At 42.9% G+C, this 22,778-nt stretch overlaps 1 protein-coding gene across 6 annotated transcripts in view; it reads right to left on the bottom strand.

Annotated features, from left to right (window-relative positions):
• The window catches only part of PIAS2 (protein inhibitor of activated STAT 2), a 42,034-nt gene that overhangs the window by 13,649 nt on the left and 5,607 nt on the right, over positions 1–22,778 (bottom strand). For all 6 annotated transcript variants that reach the window (XR_016441165.1, XR_016441164.1, XM_090037745.1 and 3 more), the window contains exons 2-6: positions 13,443–13,917; positions 8,687–8,771; positions 7,392–7,442; positions 7,181–7,271; positions 3,697–3,831 (exon numbers count right to left, since the gene is read on the bottom strand). Coding sequence is in view for 4 of the 6 variants with exons in the window: in XM_090037745.1 (XP_089893871.1) it covers positions 3,697–3,831; positions 7,181–7,271; positions 7,392–7,442; positions 8,687–8,771; positions 13,443–13,917 (837 nt within the window). In the remaining 2 variants the exon portion in view is untranslated. The remainder of the gene's footprint in view (positions 1–3,696; positions 3,832–7,180; positions 7,272–7,391; positions 7,443–8,686; positions 8,772–13,442; positions 13,918–22,778) is intronic.

Raw genomic sequence — 22,778 nt, forward strand, 5'->3', positions numbered from 1 at the left:
CACTGCATTCTTCCCCTCATCACTGATGGCACAAAGGCATTATGAAAAACTGTGATCATGGAGATACTCTCTGACAATATAAACCACTGCAAAGAAGGGTTTTTGAGTTTTATAGCAGAGATCCTGAATCAGCCAACATATCCAGGGCTCAGTCCTGCAAGATTCATAGATGTTAGGGGCTGAAAGGGACCTTACAAGATCATCAGGTCCAACCCCTCTGCATTTGTGCAAGAAAGACTGCTGGGGTCAGATGACCCCAGCAAGGCAGGCATCAAGACACTTTTTCAAGATGCTGAACACTGACTTTCATGGGCCTGGCAGATGTTCACTTTATGGCATGATGGGATTGGACCTCCCATCCCAACAGCTGGGCCTCCTGCTATGCCTTATGTGCTTTGTTGGGACTGGGGATTAGATCTGTAATCACAATGCCTGCATCACCCAGCACAGCTGGCTTTTAGGCATCACAGGTACATGGTGACCAAGGTTGAGGAGCTACCGAATCCTGGTGTCCCCATGGCTGGGATGTCTAAAGTGCCTTGGCTCCCCAGGACTCATGACCCAGCATTTTAAAAAGTGCCGTGCCCTGCACGGCCTGTAGGACAAATCAAGAAAAAAAAAAAAGACTGCTGGACACAGGGGTTGCCGAGTTGGGGAGGGAGCTCTTCTGCTTCCCCACCCCCAGGTAACCTTGCAACCTGCTCCCCCAGAAGCCTGCTTTCATCACCAGGACAGGGGCTGTCCCAGCCCTGATACTGACCCCCATCCCAATGATTGTCAGCACAGACATGGGGCATGCTACACATTTTATTCCATTTAAGTAGGAGCCACAAAGATGGTTCACATGGTTTGTGGAACATCTCTGTGGCTGGTTTGCCACTATGGTACCATAAATCAGCTGCACATGTAGCACTTACTATTTATGGTGCGATTAACATGTTACATTTTAAAGGTGCAATTCACACGTGCCTGGGCCTCAGACAGCAAACACTTAAACACGTGCTTAAAATTGCAGCCTGTAAGTTGTCAGTGTAGACCTTAAATGCTGGCAAATGTGAGAGCTTGCAGGAGGGAACTTGGGAACCACTACAGCAGAAACAGGATTGACATGTTTAAGCAACCCCATAAAACATAAGTAGAATCTACGACTTGCTTACTCAAATCTGCTTTTTTTCCCCCCTTCATCTCCTAGATGTCCGAACTGTTTCTCCTTTACCTTTCTTGTCAAAAAACAGATTTAAGAGCGGCCAATTATCCTTACAGACACCACTATTCTCACTTTCTTTCCTTGATTAAAGACCCACTTTTCTTTTTACTTAATTCATCCACAATGTCTCTAAGAGATTCTCTTATAACCCCTTTGACTAGTATGAACCCTTAACTATTTTTAAAAGTTAAGCAGTTTATCCACACCCAAAGGGTGCCTACCACTGGATACTGTCTGTCCCCTTTCTTCCCTGAAGTCTGTTATCCAAAGTGCATTATCTTTCTACCAGAAGCTACGCAAGCTTTGGATATATACAAATGTGTGTAACACATGCTTTATCTCCTTTTTTTACCCTCTGTTTCATCTTTGATGCACCTGTACTTAAAATCCCTGTATCACTTAGCAAGTTACAAGGTCAGCTCCATTTGCAGCAAAAGGATATGCGGCTCCTTACGATCTTGTACATACACATGCAGAGCTTCAGCAACAAATGGTCCTGCTGTCTTATTTTTATTTACAAGAACAGCTGAAGAGTCAGCACCAATTTTCTTACACGAGTACTAGTTTTTGAGTACTCCAATTCTTCTTTTGGGTCAAGTGAAGTTGTTTGGAAAGGAGCATACAAAAAACCCCTAGAACTCTTGGGTCTTTGGGAAGAAACAGCATTCAGGAGGAAAAACTAAAATCTGGAAATAAATGCAAGTCTCCCTCCGCATTCATACAGCCAAAGGAGAACTGGTCCTTTTCAAAAGGTCCTTTTCAAAACTGATCCTTCTCCAGTTGATTTCTGCATTCTGAATGCTGCAGAGCATTTGCTTTATCACACAACTATACACCAGGCTGAGAAACTAGTGCCCCTTTCACTGATTTGTCATCTGTGGCTTAAGTATCTCTTTTGCTTTGGGTCATACCTCTAGAACAAAGCAATTCCAAAAGAAGCAGATATGTAAGACAGTTTAGGTCAATGCTGATGCCAAATACATCAGGAATTGTGTCAGAAACTTCCATGGGACTTTCATGTCTTTGACTCTGTAAAGGTGTAGGGTAGAGATGCACTAATATCGGTCATATATCAAATCAGCACCAATAAAAGGAAAATTAGCATTAAACTGGCCATTGGCTTTTTTTGGCCAGTGTAGCCAATAATGTTACTAATAAATGCTACGTGCCTGCATGCAGCTGCAGCATGCACGTGGCCAGGAATGCAGCCCAGCAGCTTGGAGAGCAATGTCCTGCCAATAAGTCGGGGGGAGGGGGAATGGGGGCGGGGGGGGGCCAGACTGTGGTCCTCACAGTGGAGGAGGGAGTGGGGCAGTGACAGGGACTGCCCAGCCAGGCCGGTGAATGGGATCCCAGGGCAGGGGGACAGAGCTGCGGGTGGCTACCTGCCACTGCGTGCACTCCCAGGGGAGGCAAGGGGTCATGTACCAGATTTGTGCATGGGATGATGGCAGGCTGCCTACTGCAGGCTCATGGGCTGCACCAGCCTCTTCCTGGCAGGCAGGGGGAGGGAGTGGGTCAGGACAGGTGGCGGTAGTGCTGGGAGGGGTGGCTACAGGGAATTTTGGGGTGGCAGCCCCATCAACTGCCACTCCTCCTCAGGGCACTCAGCCCCCCCACCCAATCCTCTCCAGCACTCTGTCCCTGTCATGGCACACTGCTCTGCTCCCATTCCCTCGGGAGCCCCCCACTGCAGGGCAGGTAGGGGGCATGTGGCCAATGGGGGGGATCCCAAGGGAACATCAGCAGAGCAGAGTGCCCGGAGCAGGGGCTGGTGGGGGTGGTTATAGCCACCCCAACATTCTCATAGCCACCCCTCCCAGCACCGCCACTGCCTTCCACACACAGCTGAGCCTGCCCCACTCCCAGCCCAGGCCCCCAGCCGGGAAGAGGCTGGCACAGCCCTAGCCCCAAGCCCGCAGCAGGCAGCTTAGCTTCGCCCTGCACACAAGTCGGGGGGGGGAGGGGTGTGGGGGTGTGCCCCCCATGCCTCCCCCAGGAGTGTGCGTGGCAGTGGGGAACCACTGCTGCCTGCACTCCCCCACAGATGAACCACCTGCAGTTCCATCCGGTGTCCCACCCTGGGGTCCCATTCACCTGCCCCTACCCCTGCCCCGCTCCCTACCTCACTGACCTGCCCCACAACACCCCGTCCCTCACAGACTTACCTGTAGAATGCTGCTCTCCAAGCCGTCTGACTGCATTCCTCTAAAATTGGCTATCAGATTGGTATCGATTAATCAATATGACTGTTTAATACTTGGCTATCGGTACCAGTCAAGAAAATCTTTATCAGGGCACCCCTGGTGTAGGGAACGTTTCTGTAAGTAGCATTTCCAGCAAACTGTTTAAGCTTCTAGATGGCACAGATGGGAAGACAGAATGAAGGACCACGAGAAGCATCTTGGTTAGCACATATCTTGATAACAACAATGAAGATGAAAAAAGGAATACTACTCACCACATGCTACTACGAGCTCAGAACTCACCTTTCCAATTTCAGATGCCCAAGAAATGGAAATCTGATTTGGCACTGCTGATGATAAGCGAACTAGAGATGTAATATTCAATGGCCGCCCAGGGCGCTTCTGTTCAATCCCATTCTTGGGTGGTGGAGCATATCCCTGCAGTAGGAAGGCAGGGAGAAGAGGGGGGAAAAATGTTTCTTTGAAGTTTTGAGAGCTCTTCCTACCAACTCTGCCCAACCCAGGTCAATAGATAAATAAATAAATAAATACATACATACATACACACACAGATGTGCAAGATGAATGCAAGGTTTAGGAAAAGCTTCTATGTTGAGTCAAGGATATGAAAGTTTGTATTACCTGAAAATATCCCCTTTTTTTTTTTTTTTAGTAGAAATATCTGCAGATCCATTATAATGGTCTTATTTCTGCTTGCAGCTCCTTGAAGGCAGAAACCAGACCTGTCAATCAAGGCAGGCTAACAATGGCCACAACCCTGAAGACCCAGCCAGCCAGAGATACTTCCCAAAGCAGCTTCACGAGCTAGACTTTAAGGTTTAATTCAGAGGTTGTTAGACTGGGGAGAAGGGGGGAGTGAATCAAAATGGCTATTCCCTATTGCAGTACAACTTCAAATTCCAACCAAACTACTAAGAATCTCCAAAAAAGTGCCCACAAACAACAGGAAGGAAGCATGAGTTTTGTTCCTTTTGCTCAGTGTTGGATCAGATTTTTTCCACACAAGAAAATTTCAAGTAAGAAATCCTGTTATTCTAGGCAGGGAAACCCTGTAGATCCATTACTATAGGATGTCAAAAGCAGGAGGGGAAAATTCAAAGGAAGGAGATTTTTCCCCTCCCTACTTTTCAAGGTAAAGCAAAATTACTGGGGGGTGGGGGAGAAGGTATTTATTATGCACATTCTCCTCCCCAGCAGTAGAGAACACAGGAAGCCCACACATTTTGTTGTAAAGATGAATATGAAAACCACAAAGAGCTTACAAATCTGCATTTCTCTTCTTACGTTGGACATGAACCTTCAAAGTCATGGCTCCAAAATGAATGATCCTGAAAGCTGCAGTGACAAAGATAATCTCTGAGAGCTTCAGAAATGTACAAGTTTAGTCATCTCAGAACTGAAGCCATTGCAGCAGCTGGTATGTTTTATTTGATAATATTTATGGTGGAGAGTTCAGACCAGAACTAGGATTTCTCTAAGCTAGATGCTGCATTCAGTGTTCATTTTTAGAGCTCTCCCATCATCAAGTAAATATCCTGCATTAGATTTAAAGCATTTTGTATAAAAAGGAAACCTAATTTCTTTTAGAAGTAAAGCTGCATTAAGTCTTACCAAAATTTTGCCCTGGTAAGTGGTGTACTACTTATATGGTCTACCTGTGGTGTTAGCTAGACTGGGTTAGAAGCCACCTGGAAGCATGACTGACCGCCACCATGAGTCCAGTCATCCCAAGCATTTTTGGATCCTCTTCTACCAACTTGCTCTGTTCCTTGGGTTGCTCCCTGTGAGGTCTGCCATGATCTGCTGCATTGGCTACACCAGCTCCTAGAAGGCCTCAATATTAAAATAGGTTCCCCCCCTCTCCCCAAAAAAAAATCTCACTGCAAAGCTAAATACCACCTCAGAAATACATGGATACAAATAACCAAAGAGCTTTCTTTTTATCCAGATTGCTTTGTTCCCCTGCCTGTCTGAGCTGAGTCTGGGAAAGCCTTCCCAAGATGGCTGGCAGCAGTCTATAAAAAGCCTGAATACTGAACAGGTCATTTACGTGGCCACTCCCAGCCCATCTTGATGACAGGCCTGGTCTGTCTCTAAATAAGGGAGCTGCAAACAGAACAGAAATAAAACTCACTGTACAAAGACCTTCCCCCAAGGTGAATACTGGCTTCGTAAAATTTTATTTTTGCTTCTCCTTCTGCATATTCCTATCACAGACCCAGTATCAGCTACTGTATGACAGACATCTTGGCAAAAAAATGGTCATGGACCAAGACCTGTTGTACTAGGCACAGTATATACTGCACACAATGCCTGTACTGGCTCCAGGGTACAATTTAAGACGAGAGGCAATAGATAGACAGGCAAGTGCAAGGGAACGAAAGAAGTATTCAGCAGGACAAGCAGTAGCAGTACATCAGCAGCTGAACTGTTGTTAGGTTTCTGGTAGCCACTGTGGCAAGAGTTTTAAGAACAGCGAGGCAGCCATTATAGGCCAGTTGGAGTCTTGAATGAAGGGCCTTGAAGATGAAGATTAATTCCTTATTTGATGCGATGTAGAAGAAGAGGGAAAGGAACAAAAAAGGGATTAACACAATGGGCTAGGAAAATTTCTGCAGCAACTTTTGGGATGGGCAGGGCAAGACTGCCACTGCAGACAGAAGGAGGTTACAGAAACTGAGGGGTGAGAGAATGAGAATTCAAACAGATTTTAGCTGCTTGGAGGGTTAGAGCCCATACCCCAAAAATGTTGCATAGAAAGAGTCTGCAAGTTTTAGAAAAATAGCCTGGACATGAGGCTCTGTTAGTTTAGTCTAGTCAGAATCCAGGAGGCAGTTTAGGTAGCAGGCAGGATGGTGAGACTGTTAACACTGATGGAGAAAGGAAGTAGTGGGGAGGGCTGGAGGGGATGAGGGAACTCTGAGAAGACTGTAGCTTTTGCTTTATTTTGGACTTCAGCTGATGGCAAATATTCACAGGACATTTTAGAAAGAAAGGCCAAGATTTCCATTTGAACAGAAGGTGATAGATTTGTAAGTTATGAGCAGAGGTAGTAGCTGAATTTGTGTTTGCAGATCAGATCCAAAATAATATGCAGAAGCAGAAGAGAAGGCATGTCTCCCCCCACCGCCAAGCCCTACAGAAAGCTTGAAGATGCTTGAAGGAGAAACAGCAGACAGCAGAATCACGGACAGAAGATTTCAAGAGAGGGAGCAATATCAACTGTGAAAGCAGCCAGCAGGTTGAGGAAAATGAGCATGGAGTATTAATCCATTTTCATCCCCTCCCCAAATACTGCTCATCAACCCAAGCAGATGCAAACGGCTGAAGATTTGCAGCGAGCTAGCATCTGTGCAAGAGATATTCGTGCACAGCAGGATGAGCTCAAGTCAAAAGCCAAGCAGAAAACCTACGCTGAATGGGCCACAAACCACCAAACCAAATCCAAAATGTACAAGTCTGCACATACGATACACAAGGTTTCCTACAGTCACAGCGTCAGCATTTTCAAATGTTTACACTGCAACTGGCAGAAAGTTATTTAAACACTTGTGCAATGCTTTTAGTATGCTAAATAATAATTTTTCTCTTTTGTCTTAATAGTCAGTGCCTTCAAATACCCAATTTATGTACATACCTTCAGCAACTGCTTGTGTAAATTAGGCATAAAATAGCGTGTGTGCTCTTGAAATGCCAAGCCCTTTGTTTTTATCTATCTCTTTAGACTTTAAGCAATCTAATGTACCAGCAAAATCTATTCACTTACCGGCAACGGAAACAACTTTCCATTTACTTTAATGCACAAACTATTGGGATAGTTATCTTCTTGAAGGCAGCTAGTCTCTGCTAGACACAACCTATTTCCAGAAAAAAAAAAATCATTTTGAAATAGCATTATACTCAAAACAACATACATTTGTTATCATTTGGATTAAAATAGTTATGGAAAAATTCTAGCAAGAAAAATTCTGAATCACCTCAGCTGAACTTGGACTGTATAATCCCTCCGGCCCCCAGGCAGAAAGTCTCTGTTGGAAGAGGAGGAGTAAGAAAGAGTCTTCAATTAGAGAGAAATCTTACATTTCATTTGTCACTAACAAACAAAGGATGCCTGCCCTATTATAATCTTAAATTACTTTCAAGACTCAAATTCTCTCACAATCAAAACTATCAAGAATAAAAGAACAAAGCACTTGTAACCAATACTATCTTCTTATACTAAATAAAATATAAGCTAAGCTTCACAGAGAAGCATCATTTAGCAATAACAAAACAAAACAAAACAAAAACAAAAACAAAAATCACCTGACCTGAGCATTTAATCCTCTGAGTTCATCTCGGCTATAGTCAGTGCTTTGCTATTAGTAATCCCGAAACTAGCCAGGTCCTGCCAACTTCAAGACTGCTATTAGGGGCAAGGTCTTCTGAGTACCAAGGTAAGAATCCTTAATGAGGTGCAAACAGCTGTACTGGGGCTGTTTCTGCAGCATAGCACCCTCAGTTTAAGTGACATATCCACTATGGAAGGCACTGGGATCTGGCCAATGTCATCTAAACCAGGGGCTCCCAAACTGTGGTATGTGTGCATACCCCCAGAGGTATGCAAGGTCTCTGGGTGGTAAATGGGAGAAATTGTGTAATGGCCAATTTAATTTCCATTATAATAATAATTGGCATTTAAGGGGTTACAATATGAAACATGCTGGTAGGGGTACGTGTGCAGCTGGTAAATCTGGAGGGGGTATGCAATAAGAAAGAGTTTGGGAACGTCAGATCCAAAGTATTTTAAATGGTTGTATGTATTACTTGTGGGCCTCATAAGAAGCTTATACAGGCCTTCAGTACGGTTCCTCTACTGAAGCCATTTTATAGCTCATGAGAAGTCTGAAGCCAGTAAAGGAAACAAGCCCCCAAACTGTCAACAATGATAGGAACAACATCCCACCTAAGCAAAGAGAAAATACAAGCTATCATCCTCCAAGTATTCATGACAAATATTTAGTTTCAGACGATTAGGTCCATCTTAGCCAATGCTCTAGTGATGCAGGAAAATCCTGCATCAAAACATAACTTTGTATGAAGAGTAGTTTCAGTGATTTCAAATAATGCATTTAGTCCACCTTCCTTAGGAGAGTGTCGTGCAAGCCAAGTAGTTGTGAAAGATTTTTCTGACAAATTCCCCTGAAATTCTGCAAATCTACTCCACAATTACAAAAAAAAACAAACCCCAAAACCCAACAACTCACATACATACCATGCTCTCTCCTCTTACCTGGAAATGCAGATTTCTCTGACCTGCTGAGGTGTTAGAGCAAAGATAAAAAACTTTTCTTGGAACCTCTGAATACTGCTCTGTACTGAAAGAGAAGAAACGCAAAGAAAAATTTAAACAGGATGGTCCATTACCAAAAGTCCAAATAGCAGCAGGGGCAGTGGCAAGGGCACACTAGTCCCCTACGGTGTTCCTCTGGGACAAAGGACTAGGACACTTAAAAAGATCACAGTGTTTTTACCACTGAAGAAGCAAGGGTATGATCCGCTCAACAATGTGCAGGTGGCTTAATACAGTAAACTACACTCGAGACAACTCCTACATGGGCAATCCAGTTCCACTCTACATACATTCCTGAATAGGTCAGTAAACACAAAATTGTGAGTGAGGCCTCTGACACTTTCTAAGACTTTACCTTACAGCTAAAATGAAGGAGTGCTATAAAAGTTTGTGTGTTAATAGTGTTTCGGGGATCCAGGCAGAGTGAAACAGAATTGCATTTATGTACCATGCAGATGCCCTATTACACAGAGTAGGATCAGGCCCTTCATACTAAAGCAGGTGAATTTTTGCTATTTTTACAAACTGTGACTCAGTACATTTTAAATTCCAAAATCCAGAACAGATTACAAAGTTAGTGTTCCAGGACTCTGGCTTTGCGTGTTCTCTTGATGGCTTGCAGAACAGCAAAGATGTATTTCCACAGTTTCTTGTAAAATGGAATTAAAGTTTGAAGCATTTCAGAGGGCAGTTATAAGGAGATGAACTGCTGGTGGCCAGATGGAGAGTAATGATTCACTGAAAAACTCTGATGCTAGCTGTGGCTGAACGAAGTGACACTCCTCAAGAATTTCAGCCTTTCATGCTAGAGAAAGCCAGATGGACTAAATGTCTATGGACAGTATTATGAACACTGGAGGCTGAGACAGTAAAGGGCGGCGGGGGAAGGGGAAGAGAGAAGAAAGACAGTCTGAAACACACATCCCACAGGATGGCCACCCCAGCAGCTCCAGAACAGCACCATATACACCACACATCCCAAAGTGGGTGCCACGTGGCCTGGCACAGTACTCTGTGACACCCACTTCAGCCACTCCAGGATCTGTATTGCATGTGGCAGAGGTCCCACAATGGCTGCACCAGCCACCAGATTAGGTATGCTGGGGGAGGAGAAGGGGAATGGAAGGGGGTTCATGGGCTAGATACAGTCCGTAGGTCAGCCCGGAGCCATAGGCATGTCATGCCCTGTGTGGGTCTGATCAGACCCAGGGACACCATTAGGGTCACACAGCAGGGCTCTGCAAGCCATGTGCTTGATACACTTCGTCTAGAGGGAGACTCATCTTGGAGATCTCTTGAAGACCCTTCCAGACCTCTAATTCTGGGCCCTTCTCCTGCACAAGCTCTCCCAGGCCCCCCTCTCACTGTGTCATCGTACCTTGGGGTGGGAGGAGGGAAGCAGGAAGCCTAAAGAGACTGTAGCAGGAGTTGGGGGTGGGGTGGGGATGACACCTTGGCACAAGTCCATGGACTACCAAGGTGACCCCTTGCAAGCTGCATGCAGCCCATGAATTGGACAGCCTCAGGGTAAGTTGTCTGGGTTCTCCTGTTTGTCATTTGCTTACCAACCCCCCCGGGACTCAGACAATATGTGGATATGTGAAACTAGTAACAAGCTGTGTCGCTCCTGAATTGGGCTCGTCAGCCACAAGTGGATTCATCAACCACCTGACAGGACCTCTTACACGTGCACCACGATCCAGAGGATTGAGAGTTGCCTGTATACCAATCCCCACTTCAAGCACACACACGTGAACACAGACAGAACAGATCTTGGGCTGCAGCCACATCACCGTGCTCTGACCCACTGCCCTTTCAGGACACAACTTCTCACATCTGAATTTGGGAGTCTGAAGATAAGGATGAATTCAGTTAAGGTCTCCACGTATCCCCAGAACAAGAGCTCCTGTTATCAAGAGACAAGCCATATTTCAAGTGCACATTTTGTAAGAAGCCCTCTGTCGCACCCAGAACCCCACCACGCAACCTTAACTGCCTTCACAGGGATGACAGCATACCCCCTACTCCAAAAAAAATAAAAATGGCAGTGTTTCCCAAAACAACAGTACTAATTATAAGAAGTTCTCTTACACACTGCTGGCATCTAGCTGTGAGTTGTGGAGATAGAAAGACTAAAGTGTAAGTGTAAATGTGTCCAGCAAGATATCAACCTGCAGTCATTTTTCTCCAACTCCTGTACAAGATGCACTCCTGCTGGACTGTGAGAGCAGGGTTTTGGACCCAGCAGGGGTGTTGCACATTAGGTAGCAGGGAGAGGAAGGTAGTACTGTTACAGTCCATGTTTCTCCTGTCCTTCTCATGGCAGAGTAGTGTTAATGTTTTCTTGTGTGTGAAATGGCACCAATGCAGCACCATATCAGCCCCAGATATTTAAAAATATGAAAGCGATTTAGAATATGCCAGGAGGAGGATTCAGCTGGAGCACATACCAACTACTAACAGTAATTAGAGCACTGGGTCTCTTACAGGTTAGTAACTAAAATGGGTTCCTAGAGGGGAGGAACTGGTCACCAGATTTCTCCAAACCAAAGCAGAGATTTAGTTTTTGCTAACAATACACATTTAAAAAACAGTTTTCTCCTCTCCATCAATTTGACAATTTATGCAGCCATGTTTGCCACTCTTGCGTACAAGATGAGCCTGAACTGTAAATACACTTAGAATCTGAAGTATGAGCAAATATCAATATACCCTTTATTTGGACCATGAGGGTAAAAGAGGGGGTTTACTGTCCCATAAAAAAAGCATTTTGATTACTTGAGATGGTATTTGATATAGTATTGAAAAAACAGGGAAAAAAGTGTCAGCCAGAAACATAAAAAGTCAACCTACAAGCATGATACCCACCAGAGAGAAGAGGGAGAAAGGTTTAGTTTGAGGCTACAATTTTTAATCCAGCAGTGCTTTCAGATTTTGGCCTACTTCTCAACATGGGATTACCCACATGCTGCTGCTCCCTGATTTAATAGGATCAAGTCTATCCTTGTTACCTCTACTTCTATTGTAATTACTTCAGGGCACTTTGCTGTTTGGTTTTATAATTTTAAAACGTTATCTGTTAAGTGGATCAGCTGCATTTATGAATCGATACCTCCTAAACACATGAACCAAGGGTTTTTTGTTTGTTTGTTTGTTTTTTTGTTTTTTAACTGGATTAAAAAATGTACACTCTTAAAAATATATAATTCACTCCAGGAAATCTGTACCGGGCTACAAAGAAACAGCCCTAAGGACAGATAAATATTTTATATTTTAACTTCAGAAATGTCATGGCAAGCCTTGCATCTGATGAGTTCAGCCAGTGACAACTGGCAGAATAAATACAATGCTACTTCTACCGCAAGTGTCTGTACTGCAAATCAAGATCTAGACCATTCAAGAAGTTAACCTAAGACTAACATACTTGGGACAGCAATGCAAGGGGTGAGGGTGGAGGAATCAGAAAATAGGTACATTGTGTGCACAACAAGGTTACTCCCACCAACTGGAAAGAAATGGTTTAGAGTACCTGATTAACAGTAATCCAATAAAACATGATCTGCTGGTATATAAAACAGGTGGACTGTATTTACATCTTTGGGTAAAGTGATTCTATATCCATTTACAGTATTTTTTTTTTCAAGCCTTCTCAATTAAATACAGCACTTAAGAATTACACAAGCAGTTATTCCTGCTGGGCTACAAGCATTTACCTTCACTTAAAATTAAGACATGTTGGCACAGTATAAAAAACAGCTTCTCTTGTGGCATACAAAGTCCAAATTGAGGTCAGGGAGCAGAGAAAGACTGCGTGCTGTTTGAGAATGTACCAAAAAGGTAGGTATTAGGGAATGAGGAAGGGGAAGGAAAGAAAAGAGACAGTGATGATTGCAAGCAAGTGCAAGGTAACATACAGCTGTGGAAACAAGGATATAAAAATCTGATACAAGTTGAATCAACGTTGAAAAAAAAAAAAATAATAATGAACACACTATAAAAAAAAATGGCTATTTAAGGGGGGATAAATAATTTGAAGTCTTAGTTAAACACACAACATTACTCGTGCTTGATGTCAATGACAGGTTGGAGGTGAACAAGTCACAACCAGCATTCAACTTGTACACAGTACACCACTGTGTAAAGCCAAACATTTTATATGTGCTTTAGTTGTGATGTTAGAACAAGGACAGACTTGACATACCCTTCACTGTACACAAAAGCTACTTAATTGTAACCTCTCTGTCAGAAAGTTAATTTGCCAATTTTAAGACGTTCCTCCTGACTCTGTAGTACAATTGGTTCTTCTCCACATGGATTAAAAGTTACTTTCCAAAATCCATTTCCAACTGATAAAAGTCACCCCTTCTTTTCCCACAGCCCATTATAATGATCACAAGAAATATTTGGTTAGAAAGGTCAGGTTGGAAGCAATTTATTTAATCTTTTGAGGCAGAAGAAAAATTGTATATTAGTGCTTCTGAAGTGCCACTTACGACAATTTACAAAATGCCATGCAGAATTTCGCACCTTTACAAAGTGGAAACGTTTGTCTCTCTGCAAGCATCTGACTCGAGAAGTGAACAATTGTAAGGCTTGCGTGTTTATGGATCAGGTGTGATGACGAAAACAGTGGCTGCTAAAATGAGTATTTGTAAAACGGTAATATGGGTTGCTTAATTTAAAATTAAACACTTACCCAAACTTGTAGGTTTGATGAGAACATCGAGCACATCATAAAAAGGGAGGGTTTTTAGCTGAACGTCAGGATGGACAGGTGGAGCTGGAGGTGACGGCTGCTGCATCTCAAAGTGAGGTTTAGTGTCTTGAAGGAGGACAGAACCAACAGGCGATGAAGGGGACTGAGGGGTGACCGAAGTCGAAGGTAGCGGATGGATTCCAGCAACGGCCAAGTCGGGTTCTACTGGTGAAGAACTACTGTCCAAGTTGAAAACTGAAGGTTTCAGTGCTGACAAGTCAGTCAGACTTTCAATTGTCCTCGGGTACCGACGCCTGTAGAGTTCTCGGATTTTAAGCTGAACTGCTGGGCTGCAGCCACTCTTCAGCAAGTGCAGTGCCCTCATCAGGAGGTCATGTTTCCGTCCACTCTTATTACGTCCTGCAAAGCCCAATAGCACTTGTAGTTCAGATACCCGAAAACTTGATACCATATTCTGGAAAGAGGAGAAATAAGTCAGTGCAGTACTCCTGACATATAAAGTATGCAGCTGCATACAATAGATGCAAGTTTCATATATGAAATTCAAGTTTCATATTTACTCTTTCAGGATTGGTAAAGTTTCCACCCTTCCCTCCCCTCAGTACAGCTCTGCCTCAAGTATTTCATCAATTTGAGTAGCCTCCTGCCAATCCAACTAGACAAATGCTTCCCAAAGTGGGAGCGCACCAAGGACTACCTGGTGAGAAAGTGAAGGGTGAGCTTCAGTTGCACTCCAAAAAAAGTCTCATTTTTCCTTTAAAAGCATCTCTAGCTTGTTTTACAAACAACCCTTGAAAAAAAATTTGACCCGAGCAAACTATGCTGCTATATGTACCTGGAGCTAGAAGGAAACCTGAAACGCCAGCTCCGATAAATGAACTGCTCCATTTATTTCTACAGATGCTAGCTCAGATGATGGCAATGACTATAAAACAACATCAGTGATGGTTTTGTTGCTCAAAGCATCTTAAAAGCTGGGAAGCATTACTACATTTTGAAGACTTACTCAATTGACTCCCAACTGGGTATCTATTTACTTCGGGTGGGCCTTTAAACACACAGTAGGCTTTATTCTTTGAAAGGGAAGATCAAGTTTCAAGCGTGGGGGAAGCCCTGACCTAGGCTGTCATCTTAATAAGCATGCAACATGTCACATCAATATTGTAACACTCAACCTTAGTGGATCTTGCAAAGTAGAAGTAAATGCAAGGACAATCAGTGCTCATCCAATAATAATTTTTTCAGGGTTTTCTTTAAAATGTTCCCACTACTTCCAGGTGCCTGCCACAAAATACTTCCTACACAGTGGGTGTGTCTACATGAGATGCTAAAATACACAGTAGACTAATTCTACTGCACATTAGCAAAGTTTTTGCCTGCCATGCTAATGCGCAGTAGAATTAGTCTACTGTGCGTTAGCTTCACAAAAAAGTGTAGGACAGCACTACTATGAAGTAGCCCCGATTATAGTACACTAAGTTAACTACCTATTATTACAAGTGCTAAACATAATGCATCGTAATTACAGCTCATTACTGAATGTGTAGACACACCCAGTATTTTATTACAAACTCACTAATTCTTAACATTTTCTAGAACGCGAGATCAGGCAAAAGAAACGCCAACATCCTCAAGTGACACACCTGATCAAGTCTCTACGCCTCCTATTATCATGAGGAAGTAAAACAACTGAAAGATGGCATGATTTCAGTTCATTTAACTCTGTGAAAGGAAGCCCTGTCTAGACCTGTATATTCTCATTGTCAGCTTCTCATGTTTGTGTGGGACTCTTCCATAGCAACAGGATTGTGTTTAAAAAAAGAGGAATGAGGCTGCAAACCAACAAAAACTGGATAGTCACTTGATCTGAATTCACCAAAGCAACCCCCACTTCTGAGACACACACACGCGCCCCCCCCACTTGAAGTTTATTTTACTTCAAAGAAAAGTTAACAAGTTGAATATCATCCTTTTTAAAACTGACTCAAGACCACAAAAAGCAGCATTTAGGAACTGGCGTTTGAGCTCCTTTACTCTTGGTTCCCTACCAAACTCTTCAGTGAGCTACATCCCACTCCCAGATAACGAGCTCTCCTGGACAAGCAGGACACCTTGCTGTGGCTTCCTACAGTCACTGAACTGTAGCACCAAACACCCATCATTTTCAGTGACCCCAAGTGAAGATTTAGGTTTGCATCACTTCCAAGTCAACCCATACATGTTTATTTTCCCCTTTACCATACTCAGTTTTGGCCATGAATATTCACAAGTTATACACCTCAAGTGGGACGTGCATTTTCCCAGACCAGCTGTGCTCAACCTTTTGGCACCGTGGGCCAGAGTGAGGAGAGGTTCGCCCACGGGTCCGATTGAGCTCCATGCACTACTCCCTTCCACACTCCTGTTGCAGGATCAGTCCCCATGGGGCTGGCACAGTCCTCTCCTGCCCAAGTATGCTGCAACTGGATTCTGGGGGCCCAGCATGACCCCCTGCTCACCAGAATTGGCCTGCAGGGGCCTGAAACCACCCCCTTTCACTTCAGCACACCAAGACCGAGTACCAGAGGCCTGGCACTGCCCCCTCCCCCAGACTCCTGCACACCAGGACTGGGCCCTGGCACCACCCCTGGCTGGCCCTGCACATTAGGACTGGGCACCCTATCTGGCATACAGCGCCTGAGGCTCCCCATAGGTCTGGAAATTTGGCAGTTGGAGAGGTGCCACCATGATCCTGGGCTCCCCCTGCACCAGCAAGTAGCATGCAATTACTGATCCCAAAACCATGTGTTCTGCCACGCATATGTGGCTTGGAAAGAGGCGCATTCATTGGGACTGGGGACAAATGTGGGGCAGAAAGTTTTCCAGTGGGAATTTTTCCATTTCTAAAACTTCATTGTTTTATAAAATTCATTAGTAACAATGAATGGATACCAATACAATATTAGGCAAGCCTGGAAGTTTCAAGAGTTGTAATTAATGTTTTTCAGGTGATTATCCCTAGGAAATGTGAGAGAGAGCATGTATATGTTTTACTGATTTGTAAACAGAAGGGTAAATACACTCACATAAAAATCCAAACCAAAAATCAAGTTATAAATTCACCTAGTTGGCTGTGCAGGTAAAATCAAAAGCAAAGCACGGCGTGTCATGCACAGTTCTTTGAGTATGCTGAAATTAGTGTCTCGACAGTTTTCAGTGCCTTTTTTTTCTAAAATTTAAACAATGTAAGGGAAGTACATGCTATTGTGTATTGTCTTTACTTTTTTTTTTTTTTACAAATATTCCAATAAAAATAATTTCTTCCCACATAAAGCTTTGAATTTGTTTGAATATAACATTTAAACCACATTAAGTGCACTGTATTTAAATTGTTTTCCTAATCTAATTTTTCAGTTCAAATACTTGTTTATTGGAACATAAAATTATCATGGGGGTACTTTTTCAGTTGCGTTTACTAAAAGTAAGTCAAATAAACATGCTAAAATCAGATCACGCTCTTATTTAGGGCATTGGAAAATTTTCCAATTCAATATTTTCCGGAAAACCCACATCTCTGATTGGCGACCATCACACCTTTAAACGAACGTTTGTCACCAGTCTGAGTATTCAGAAAGTAATTCAGTTCACAGAAAGGTCTTGGGCAATCTTGACATATTACTGATGGGAATTTCCCACTAACCGTAAGGCCAAGAGAAGTTAACAAAAAGGAACATGAGATCACATTGATTTAGACATACAACAACATTTGAAGACTTCCTTGCTTTCCTCAAGATAGCGAGCCCTATGATTAGCACGTTTTCTGTCATTTTATCCAAAATAGCTAGATACTTCAGAGCTGTTTAAATCTGTATCAATTCTAAAACTGGCAGGTTGATTATCAGTTGATCTCAGAAGTTCAAGATGGCAAACGCCTCTGATCTAATACCACACTGTTTGCTATCAACTTTAAAAACAAACAAGAGATTTCACTTTGTGAACACTTTTCAAAAAGCTGGAAACCGATGACAGCAGGTTTCAAAATGTTTCTGCTGCCCTCCCCTTCTAACCCTTTGGAAATCAATATTCATCATTTTGGAATCAGTTCAGATCAGCTCACCGTGTATTAGGGAAGTATTTGATTTTATTCCAAAAAAATGAAGTTTCCTTAGCCAGCAATGCTACTTTGTAAGTAGTTTATAATACTACTTCCACATGCCTCTTTCCCACCATCATCATGACGTTCCCAGCTCTGGATATCCAGTTTGCTGTTACTTTACAGTCACCATTCAATATAAAATCTCTCTGTTCAAACTGGCCGCCAGCTGTTATCAGCCTTGGCACAGATACTGTATGATTTCCAAAATGCTATTACCCCTCCAAAAAACAAACAAACAAAAATTATATATGTAGCTACTATAAATCAATCTGTTACTCCGACTTTCATTTTCAAGGTCACTTCAGCTTCTCACTCCCTTCACCTAATGCCAAAAAGCTCCAAGATGTATGTAGAGCCAAAAAAAAGTGCACGACAAGCACGGAGGGAGGGACCAAAAACAAACAGGGAAGGAAGGAGCAGAGGCAGAAAAGGACCTTGGAGTCATCACTGACTCCAAGATGAACATGGGCGGGCAGTGTGGGGAGGCAGTCAGGAAGGCCAACCGCACTTTGTCATGCATCCACAGATGCATCTCGAGCAGGTCCAGGGAGGTGATCCTCCCCCACTATGCGGCACTGGCCAGGCTGCAGCTGGAGCACTACGTCCAGTTCTGGGCGCCGCACTTCAAGAGGGATGTGGCCAGCATTAAGAGGGTCACTCACATTATCAGGGGCAGCAGGACAGGCCCTACGAGGAGAGGCTCCGGGACCTGAACCTGTTCAGCCTCCACAAGAGAAGGCTGAGGGGTGATCTGGTGGCCGACTACAAACTGGCCAAGGGGGACCAGCATGCAATGTTCCCCCGAGCGCTACCAGGAGTAATGAGGAATAATGGTCATAAGTTGATGGAGAGTAGGTTCAGGCTAGACATCAGGAGGCGCTACTTCACGGTCAGGGCGGCTAGGAGCTGGAACCAACTTCCAAGGGAAGTGGTGCTGGCCCCTACCCTGGGGGTCTTCAAAAGGAAGCTAGACAATCACCTAGCCAGGGTCATTTGACCTCAGCATCCTTTCCTGCCCATGGCAGGGGGTCAGACTTGATGATCTGCTCAGGTCCCTTCCAACCCGACCAACTGTGAAACTATGAGAAGGGGGAGAGGGACCAAAAACAAAAAGGGCTGAAAAAAAACAATTTTTTAAAAAAATAGTCCTTTCACTTATTTCCTATTTTTCAAGCCCAATCATGTTCAGTTGGTTAATTTCTGGCTTAAAGATAATGTTGGTGTTTTATAGAAACGGAAACTCTCTTTAACAGCCTACAAATATTGCAGCTAAAAATCTATTTTTCTCTGAGAAAACAAAAACATAGACAGGCAACAGGATTTTTAATACATTAACATGCATCCCTCACACACCTCCTTCCTCACTTTTTTGCAGGCACCTGGAAATCACCAGACAGAAGTCTGATATCAACTTCTTTATTTTATATGCAGAGAATGAGACTCGTTTTGCTAGTACTCATGATGGATTTACAGACACTAATAGGATTTAAACCAAAAGTCCAATTCCTGCTCTAAAGGGTTAAAGAAATACACTGTTTTGAAGTACATTCCCATTTCCCTAATGTGCATTCCTGAAAGTTAATCAAGTAGAAAACTTAGTCAATCATGCCTAAAACAACTGTTTAATATGGACGTTTTACAAGCTGGCATTTTGATCAACTACAAATCTGTTATCATAGCACAGGTTGCACACTGGCTTCAGTATCAGTCAGAAGGGTTTTAAATGGAGTGTCAGTGAGTTTCCATTAAAAACATTTCCACATACAAAATACACAGATTTTCCACTGATGCAAAAATGCTTGGCTTGCTTTCCGAATGAAAATCTTGTAAAAAAAAAAAAGCCACCAAGAATATTACTGGAAGCAATTAAAACAGCCATATGATGTTTTCCACTTACAGCTGATTTCACATTCCCTGCAAGGCAACAGCAGTTGTGCATGTGAGCGAGAAATGCGGACTATTACTCCACAGCTTTTGTTCCAAATCCTTCCGCTAGATGTAGGAAAGAAGCTGTTTCAGTGGATACATGCACACGCATCCCAAGAGTTTGCAGGATGGTAAACCTGCTTAGCAGCATCTATTTCCAGGACCCTCCCTTAAAACAACAGTTGTTTCCAATAAAGCTTTCCAAGACCTTTTCACTTCCAGTTGTTTTCTAAACTACAGACTACTTATTCGTCGTATGTCATACCACTGACCTGAAATGGGCTATTCATGATTTCTCTCTAATTTTCACTTTCATAAAAAATAAAGCATACTATTTTTAAAATACAAGTATATTATTAAGTAAAAATACTATAAAACATACTATATCACCATCTTTGTAACCAAGACTATAACACTTGTTTTTTTTAAGATTTCAACATGGATTTAAAATTTGATGAAACAAAATCATAAGCTTGGAAGAGATTTAAATTTTGTACAACCCCCTCCCCCTTCCTTCTTTGAAGGAAATTAAATGAGATTTTGTTGGACCATGTCTAAGTTTAAATCTGAGGACTTCAAATGTTTCTTTGTGCTTTGCAGCTCAAATGTGTTTGCAGAACAAAATTTTGAAAGTCACTACAGTAAAAAACTTGTTAATTAGATTATCTAACAGTTCAAAGTGTTGGATACCTCAAAGCTATTGTCACTTCCCAGCTGAAAGGATAAGTTTTTGTACGCCTCATGATGCAGATAATTCAAAATAGTTACTCTGAAATTTGAAGACACTTCCTGGTCTATAAACCCATCGAAACTCGTTTACTTCAAAAGCAATACAGTATAGATAACACTGCAATGCGAGTCTGCAGAGATGGAGTTATTACAGATCTTCCCTAGCACATGGCCATGCATGCTGTGCATAGCAAGTCCCCACCACTGCTTGATAACGTGTTGGTAATTCTACGTTACTAGCACTGCACATACCTACTGCTTGGAGTCGTGTGCAAGTCCAGCAGGCGTGACCATCATGGCAACCAAAAGGAAGTACAATTTTCCAGAAGCTGAAAGTGATATGAAGTAGATAAGAAAGTGAAATCCAGAACAGAAATGGCTAAAGAATATGGTTTTCCTCCTACACTTTCGACCCATTTGAAGAACTGGGATTCTATAAAGGAGATGGTAATGGAAGGACAGGAAACTAGGACAAAGAAAAGAATCTGAGGCACAAAGCATTCAGATTTAGAAAGAGAACTGTCCAAGTGGTTTTGTGATAAGGGAGAACAACCACCCAATATCTAGGCTGCCAGTTAAAGAATGAGCAGATGAAATTGTGTTGAAGCTAGGAATTGAGTTTCAGTGTTGTAATAGTTGGCTCCGGAGAGTACAGCATTGTCACAACACCCTTTCACTTGTGAAAGTGATGAAGTGGTGAAGTATATTCCATCAGTGTTGTGGCTGCACAAAATTGGCATGAAAGCATGAAGGCAATATTGGATGAATACATGCTGAAGGATAGCTTATAAAAAAAAAAAAAAAAAAAAAAAAAAGTGTAGCCTGATAGGGCATTGGCACTTGAGAGAAACATGTTGTGGTGGGAGGAAAAGAAGAAAGGAAGGGCTCGCTGTACTGTTCCGCTGCAACACCGATGGTACTGAGAAACTACAGCCACTAGTGGTGGGAAAGTTCGAAATTCCCCAGCGTATAAAAGGGGTGAAACACTTGCTGTGCTTGTACAAGGCCAGCAAATACAGAGATAGCAAATAAGTTGTTTCGAGGGTTGCTGTTCCAATTTGAGCAATGGCACGCCGAATTTCAAATGTACCTGTACTAATTGATAACTGTGTGCCCCACAATTGGGAAGGATTAGGCCTGAAGCATGTGTGGTGTGCCCTTTCCCAGCACGTGCTATGAGCCACATGCAGCCCCCAGATCAGGGAATTATACACCACATTAGGATGGCATACCAGAAACAACTGGCACGTTATCTGCTGCAGGAGGCTTCTAGGAATGCAAGAGATCTGCAGAAATGGAACGTCTGATGCTATGAGAAACGTCATGGCATGGGATAAAGTTCTGCCCTATGTCATCACGAACTGCTTTGTGGAGGGCAGCTTTGGGACCAAGGCTACCAAACAAATTGAATTTGAGCAAGATGATCCTGACTGGGATGAGCTCCAGGGAAAAACAAATTGCTTCACTGATTTCCAGGACATTGATCCAATGCCAAGGAGACCAAAACAACTGGCGAACTTGTTCTGCTGCTGCCCGCATCCACCTTCACAATTGTTGAGATTCCAAAATTTTCTTCCGCCTGCTCCACTGTTGAGAACTTGTAGATCCATAGCCGGGGGCTGGGCAGGTTTATTATAGTAGCGACCTGTACTCAACATGTCACAACACTGCCAATAGATATACTTGGTTTTTCAGGAGGGAAACCATTGCCATCTGCTGTCCTCACCACATCCAGTGGTGCTGCTGCTGCTCGGTCCATGACTGCTTATTAGTCAGATTTACCCCTGCTTATTTCACAGCTAACCTTCCCTGAAGGTCATCTCACTATCCATCACCTGCGGATACACTGGGTAGCAGTACAACTCTGCCCCACAGTACATGAACAAGCATGTGCACTATGGAAGGAGGCATATACGGTGCTCACAATCCTCGATTTTGTGCTGAAAGACCGTGCTCCTGCTGCCATGGATGAGGGATTAACGAAGGCTGGGGTGGAAGAATATCAACAGATTTGTCTATGACCAACAATATGACAGTCAAGCAGACCACAGTTAGCTTTCTTTAAGAAACTATTGGAAAGATTATACAGGTACTGTAGAGAACAAATACAGGGTACTGTAATACTGTAATTTGGATTATTCGAACTCGTTAAATTAAACAAAAAATAAATAAAATAATGGTGTTTTTTGGTCCTCTGCATTTCAAATTAACAATTTACTATAGTGCCAGTGAATTGGGACTGGAAAGCTTTTTCCTTAAAAAAAAAAAAAGGAATTAAAGTGGTTCTTACTTAGGTTCACAGATTTTTTCTTCTAAGACTTAAACCTTAAGTTTAGTAAACCAACTCAGTTCTTATAAACAGAGATTGACGTTTTCAGAGTAATCTAGAAAATGTAAATACCTTCCATTGAAGTTAATGAAAGGCACGCATCCGAATCCATGGCTCAGCTGAAAGGTACTTGGATCCACACCCATGCTACCAAGACACTTTATACAGAGCTTTTTACTCCAAGATCTCAAAAGAC

This window comes from Crocodylus siamensis, chromosome 3 (genome assembly GCF_052110815.1).
Source record: "Crocodylus siamensis isolate JL-2025a chromosome 3, ASM5211081v1, whole genome shotgun sequence".
NCBI lineage: Eukaryota > Metazoa > Chordata > Crocodylia > Crocodylidae > Crocodylus > Crocodylus siamensis.